This window comes from Danio aesculapii, chromosome 2 (genome assembly GCF_903798145.1).
Source record: "Danio aesculapii chromosome 2, fDanAes4.1, whole genome shotgun sequence".
NCBI classification, from domain to species: Eukaryota; Metazoa; Chordata; class Actinopteri; order Cypriniformes; family Danionidae; genus Danio; species Danio aesculapii.
This window is the reverse complement of record NC_079436.1, coordinates 29,874,352-29,881,965: the sequence shown is the minus strand read 5'-3', so window position 1 is coordinate 29,881,965 and position 7,614 is coordinate 29,874,352. Positions and strand designations below refer to the sequence as shown.

At 34.4% G+C, this 7,614-nt stretch overlaps 1 protein-coding gene across 1 annotated transcript; it reads right to left on the bottom strand.

Moving 5' to 3' along the window:
- Positions 1-3,429: 3,429 nt before the first annotated feature.
- On the bottom strand, positions 3,430-7,367 carry pi15b (peptidase inhibitor 15b). The gene is made up of 5 exons (XM_056466847.1): positions 7,098-7,367; positions 4,512-4,630; positions 4,111-4,243; positions 3,925-4,040; positions 3,430-3,803 (listed from the first exon to the last, which is right to left on the bottom strand). Exons 1-5 carry the CDS (start codon positions 7,365-7,367, stop codon positions 3,668-3,670), a joined length of 774 nt encoding a protein of 257 aa, XP_056322822.1. The 3' UTR covers positions 3,430-3,667.
- Between the last annotated feature and the right edge of the window lie 247 nt (positions 7,368-7,614).

The window sequence follows — 7,614 nt, the reverse complement described above, 5'->3', positions numbered from 1 at the left end:
TGTTGGCTGTTAAGTCCTTCAGTCAGCCCAGTTAATGTATGCAGTGGTTTTGACCTATATTTTGCTGAGGGAGCTGGATTATGTTTGTTATATATTGAGGAGGGAAGTCTTTCAGTTAATTTCTGCTCACATCAATTGCCAATACTGATGGTCTGCAGAATTTTACAAATATTAAATTGTGGGCTTTTCCTTCTGAGAAAACATTCTACTGCTTCACCATTGCTCATATTTCATCTTGATCAACATACAGAAATGCTGAGAATGTTTTGTCTTGCACAGTAATCAGGGACATTTTTAGGTGTCTCAAAACTGTTCAGGCCTGCAGATCTAAAGACCGTTCAGAGTAGTGAAAAATATTGCACAAAATTAATGATAATAATAAAATAAATTAATTATAGAATCTGGCAATGAAGGAGAAACACTGAAGAACTGTCCTGGAAAATTGGAGCCATGTAGTTTCACAGACACACAAGTTTACACAATCAATAAAGCTCACGTAATGCGGCAGCCTCTGAAAGACACTGAAACAATAAGCGACATGTGCCAGGAAAATCTTCGAAATGTGTTTACAAACGAACCCAATGCATCTATTGAGCTCGAAGAAGTGCGATATTTGCTGTTTTTTATGCAGTGTCCACCTATTCTGATGTTAAAACTAATAATAATGTAAATGTAACTGTTTAAATGACACCACTTTTACCCTAAACTACCTTAAAAATACACACTCACAAATAGCAAAGGCATATTTATTAGAATATTTTCAGCACAAATTAGAAACATTTAATACAAAAACACTTAATAAAAAAATAACACAAACTGCATTGTGGAATGAAGTAAAAATGTATCTTGTTTAAGGGGCTAAATTAATTTACAGGCATTAAAATACTGCTACTATGTGCTGGGAATGTACAACAAATGTCAGCTGATCATCATCTCAATGAGCCATCAATTGAAAGAAAAAACAACTTACATGTTCTGGCATTAAATATAATATCAAACTAATTTATATGAAATTACATTAGAAATTTAAAAGCTTAGTAACGCACCTTCTCTTTTCAGACAAGCAGAGAATTGTAAAAAAAAAAAAAAAAAAAAGCAAACAAAATCAGAGCACCTTTCCATGAATATTTATAATAGATTGCCAATCTATATGGTTAAACAAAGCACAAAGAAATACAAGAGCATAAAACACTACTTAATATGTGACAACTTTAAATGACCAATATAAAATAAAATCATTATCATTATAAAACCCCAGAATACTTTGTTTTGCTACAGAAAATACCCAGACAACTATAAAAACTGTAAAAAATTTGAGACTGCCTTTTAATTAACCTGAAAAAAAATAGCTTGAATAATGTCTGAGCACCTTGGAAAACCCCTGACAATATGAAATCTTTAAGAAATAGCTATATACTGGAATATAAACATTGTTATACAGTGTGATAAGTAAACAGATTTGATCTGTGCACCAGAAGAGAACAATTAACCATCCATGAGCATCAATATGATGATGACTGCTTCTAAAACAGTCACATTAAGATAACAATAACATTAGCACCATTTCTGGGTTCAATAGTATCACATACTGTACAAAACACTGCTACATCTGCTGTACAAACTGCATATCGATTTAAAAGCCACAAACTCTAATAATAACAATAATAATTCAGGGTCCTGTTAGGTCAAATTTGACTTAAAATAATTAAATGTTTAAATTAAATTGAGTTCTGTTAACCTAATGCTAATAATTACATTAACACAAAAATGTGTGAAATTGTTGGTATAATTGGAGTAATCATTTACTATCGATTAAATTAAGTAATGTCTTAACTAATCATCGCAGCGAGTTTTAACTTTGTTACAGGGTTATTCGCACTGGTATTGTGAAGTGAACTTAATGAAATGTAGCTACTGATTTGATTATTTTATGTTATTTATTAAGAGTGACACGGTGGCCAGTGGATAGCACTGTTGCCTCACAGCAAGAAGGTCGCTGTTTCGAGTCCCGGCTGGGTCAGTTAGCTTTTCTGTGCTGGAGTTTGCATGTTCTCCCAGTGTTTGTGCCAGTTTCCTCCACAGTCCAAAGAGATGCAGTATATGTGAATTGAATAAACTAAATAGTGTATATGTGTGAATGAGAGTGTATGGATGTTTCTCACTACTGGGTTGCAGCTGGAAGGGCCTGATGAATAAAGGAACTAAGCTGAAAGAAAATGAATGAATGAATGAAAGTTCTGTTACTGTTTAATAATTTTATGGCATGTTTATGTTTTTGTACTAACCATTGTGTGAAAGACTGAAATATATATAGGAAAACTGACCAAATATCACGGCATTGTATAACTATATTATGTTAGTGGCTAATTTGTATGAATTATTTTGTATGAATTATTAAATGATCTGCTCATTTTCCAATTACTGTACATGTTTGTATGAATGTGACTGTATTAATTAATACAAATTTGCTAATAATTTGGCAGAACATAAAATAGTTATGGATTCCAGTAGGACACTTTACAATACACTGACACATGACAAGTAACATCTTGTTAAGTTAATTTAAACTACATTTATTATGTGTTATGCAAGCTCTTGATATTAATTGAAACAGATCAAATAATAATAATAATAAACATTTTTATAACTAATTTGTATTCACACTCTATATAAACTCCTTTAACCCTTATGATATGTTGGGGACGTTTGAATCCACTGTGGGGTGCTGTTGAGTGTTAATGTGGCCACAACTTTCTCTGTGCTTCAGCAAATTGAATGATTTTTGGTGACAAATCTTACTTTAAAGAACTCAACAATAGTCTGTGGGCAAATTTACTACCCTTTCGTTATATTTGTGCCTGTTTTGGCTGTTATTGGCCATTATAATACCATTTTTTGATTGAAAAGCCATGACACCTTATGTATTCTTAATTGTTCCCTGTTGGGAAGTTTGATTCAGTGGATGTTTTCATCCTAAACATAAGGCAGGTTCACCCAAAAATGAAATCTCAAATGGTTATAAACCTTTATGAGCTTCTTTCTTTTGTTGAAAACAAAATTATTTATTTTCAAGAAAGCTAAAAAAAAAAAAAACATGTAAACATTGAAAAACAAATACTATGAAAGTCAATGGTTATAGGTTCCCAGCTTTCTTCAAAATAACTTCTTTTGTGCTTATCATAAGAAAAAATCAAACAGGTTTTGAAAAAGTAAAGGGCAAGTAAATGATAACAGAATTTTCTTTTTTGGGAAAACAACCTAACATTCTCGGTTAAACCCCAACATTCTTGGTTTCTTTGTCATAATTCAACACTCTCAGAAATAAAGGTACAAAATCTGTGACTGGGGCAGTACCTTTTCAAAAGGTACATTTTTGTTCCTAACTGGTCCTTAAAATGTACATATCAATACCTAAAATAATACCTCACAGCAACTTAAAGGTACAAAACTCAACCTTAAAAGTACAAAAGTTAACTAATGTCCACCAGTATGGTACAAAAGTGTACCATTTAAGAAGGTAAAACCCCAGTGACAGATTTTGAACCTTTATTTCTGAGAGTGAAGGATTGATGCAAACATTTGCATCAATATTATAATTTCTTTTTATTGAAACTATTAGATAGTACAACATCACTGTAAAAATGCCCTCAATAGCCAAAACACTGCCTCATTTAAACCAGTACATGAAGTTTGAGTTGATAGCAGGAAAGCACATGTTGTTACTGCATGAACCTCCGTAGCTTGGAGGACAGGCGGAGCAAGGCACACCAACTCTGTAAGGTGCTTCACCAATCCAGTTGCCCCTAAAAAAAAAAAAATCAAATATGCTACAATAACAAGCATGTTATCAGCCAAAGAATGGTTCGCTCTGTGCTCTTGCAGGCTGTAAGATCTGGCTAGAGTTGCATTGAGATAAAACCTTACTTTGGGGAATAATTGCAGACCAAGTACGTTGCCTCCCTCCATACGGCGCCCCATACCACCATATTGTAGCAGGTTTGGATGGCACATCCAACTCTGTTTGATGACGCCCACACCATCTGTAACATTCAGAGAGTGTCAAACATTTCACCGTTGACTTCTTTTGATTTATGACTTGCAACCACTCACTTGTGTGTAATGTGTGCACATGGGTCCATAGCAGCGCATCGGGCAATGGGGATTACAGTCACGTGGGTACGGAAACACATAATCCCTGACCTCATCGTACCACGGTTTAACCAGCTGAAGAATGGAGCGGTAACTGGCAGGAGCAGAAACAATCTGAGTGTAATTATGAAAGTGAAAAAAAACTAAAGTCCTGTATTATCCACTTGCTGGACTTCATCCAAAACACAAAACTCTGGTCTGGCCTATTGCCTTGTGTCTCGTTCATCCTTTGTAATTTGATAATGCTGCCAAAGTGACATTTCAAGTCTTAAACAAGCACCAGTGATTTTTATTCTGAGAATAATACAGTTCCAAGGGGTTGTTCTATCAATGCCAACCAAATGTTCACCTGCTATACTTACTTGCCAGTTCGGACTGAGAGATTTTGACCCAGATATCGAAGAAGGTAAGGTGGTCCGTGTTCCCAAATACAGGTGGCTGCCCAAGCTTCTGCTGACCTGGCCAGTCCATCATCCCAAAGCTAATGAATATAGATCATCAGAGGTAATTATTTGCAATTCTAGTTGAAACCATGTTGGAAAGCACATAAAAACACATAAAGGATTCATATATGATGCACCAATATGTATCAATCAATACTGTTGGTTGATATCAATATCTGCCGATTTTAATACTAATTTTAAATGAAAGCTAATTTCAAAATAGATTAATGGTTTTGACTTTTTAACCATCTTTTAAAATGATAGTAAGTAATTATACAATTTTGAAAGAAATTCAAATAAAATGCAACAAGCTAAAAAAATCAGTTTGAGAACATACTGAATAATCAGTTTAATTGGTTTCAGTTACAAACACAAAATACATGACTAATTATTAACTGATTAACATTACAAACTCAAATACAATTATAAGTGTTAAGATAAGTTTTTTTTTTCCATTTTAAATGTTATTAATTCATATCAATACTGACTAAAAAACTCAACACAAAGCATCAACTCAATTAAAACATCTATGCAGAATCAGATTAGATGTGTTGAAAGTTTTTACACCTCATGATATTTTAGTGGTTCAGAGCTTACAACATGCAGATTTGTTACACAAAAAATCATTTTCTTTCCACAAAGCACAAATTAATTTTGAATGCAATAATCAGACAATACTGATTACTGCTTTTGTTGACTGATTCTTAGAATTAGCCAATGGATTAGGTACCATTAGTACTGTACAGTTAAAGTCAGAATTGCTTTTATTGCTTTTACTGCTTTTATTCTAGCAGAAATAAAACAAATAAGACTTTCTCCAGAAGGGAAAAAAATATTATTAGACATACTGTGAAAATTTCCTTCCTCTGTTAAACATCATTTGGGAAATATTTAAAAAATAAAAAAATAAATAAAAGGGGGGCTAATAATTCTGACTTCAACTGTATCAGTTTACATCTGAGTTAACAACCACACATAACCACACATTTCGTCATTATATGAACAGCAGGTGCACATTTAGACAGTTTTGAACAAGTTTGCAAGCTAAAAGTACTGTACTGTAAATAAATAATGTTTAATAGGCTATATTCACAGCTAGTGTTTTTCAGCCAATGATGAACTTCCAGTGAAAGCTTAATGTGATTATTTTCAATTTCAAAAGGTTCCTTTTACAGCATTGATGTTGTAATGTAATTACAATACATTCAGTTAAATAGACTACAGCGTTCATTTAGTTGTTCAAGCGTAAAACGAGATGAAAGATGTGCAATCGCTGGCACCAACAGCAGGCTAGTGAAGAAACTCCATTAAAAATTCATTCGTTCATTCATTTTCTTTTCGGCTTTTATCTTTATACCTTATCTTTTAGTAATCTGGGGTCACCACAACGGAATGAACCGCCAACTTATCCAGCATATGTCTTACGCAGTGGATGCCCTTCCAGCTGCAACCCATCACTGGTAAACATCCATACACACTCATTCACACACATACACCAATTCACCTATACCACATGTTTTTTGGACTTGTAGGGGAAACCGGAGCACCCGGAGGAAACCCATGCGAACACGGAGAGAACATGCAAACTCCACACAGAAACACCAACTGATCCAGCCTAGTACCAGCAACCTTCCTGCTGTGAGGCGAACGTGCTACCCACTGTGCCACCGTGCAGCCCCTCCATTGTAAATACTGGGGTAAATAATACTGGGGTAAAAGAAATATTTCTAAAGACATGGCGAAGGAAAATGGAATTTAATGCGGTGCTTTTTGTCCGATCAGAGACCCACTTCATATTATATATCTATCAGGAAGTGAAGATCACTGATTTTTTAAGAAATCAGACCTTAACAATTTTATAATGGAAAGACAGTTCACCGGAATCGCTAAGGCTGGCTGGCTAAAAATAAAAGTCTGTGCTTATTTAATGCACAGAACCTTCATAACATCATGACACTCAACATAAGTATCATAAAGAAGTATTAAACAAGAGGTATTAATTGTATTTTGCCTGTATATGTTTTGTTGACTCTGAAAGTACCAGTAGCCATTAACTTTCATTTTACGAATCACCATGAGTTTAAGCTAAAATCTTATTTGATGTTCTGCTGAAAAAAGTTACTTACATCTTGTATTGCTGAAGGTTATGAAATCAATAGCACATTTTATTTTGGGGGGTAAACTGTCCCTTTAACAACCACTATCATCATTTGAAAAATGTTCACATGAAATCCGTACAGTGCATTTACTTGTAAATTCTTTATAAATAAAAAAGAACATGTTTTTCAACTCTAAATTAATTCTGCTATATGCATCAAAGCTATTTTGTCAGGCGAGGCTATTGTGATATTGTATTGTATCCAGCAGGAGGAGCTGTCTAAAGATTGAAATCATCGCATGTCAGTTTTAATCAGACTCATTAGCTAGTTTTGATGTGAGTGTTAAATTGTTTGTTTGTTTGTTTTTTTCTTTATGAATCATGAAAGTGATCAGTGGATTTCTTACCATGTACTCCATGTTGGCTGCAGGTGGGAAAACATTCGCACGCACCTTGTTGTGATAATCCAGAATTGCAATCATGTCACTTTGCGAAATGTACCGTTTTCTCCTCGATTTGGGTTTGGATGCTAATCCTTGATCAACCCCCAATTCCGATGTATTAAAAGTGAGATTGGTTCCGGCTGGCGTTTCGGTCGCATTTCTGATAATCCAAGCGCTCGCATCGCTGGCTATGAACAGAAGAAGCAAGTTGGTAAAAAAGTTGACGGTCTTCATCCCTCTTTGGTGAATAAAGTAGCCGTATTATGGAGTTATCTGCAGGTAAAACAACAATAATAACTAAATATTGAACATTTGCATCTCAAAGCGATATATAAGTGACAGAAAGACTGGCAGAGATGACATTCAGTAGATATATAATGTTATATAAAAAGTTTCAATAGGCTAATTAATTAGTGTCCCGTGAGCATCGTACCGTTTAGTATGCAGGAGTTTGCGGTGTAGCAGCAGCAGCAGTTCTGAG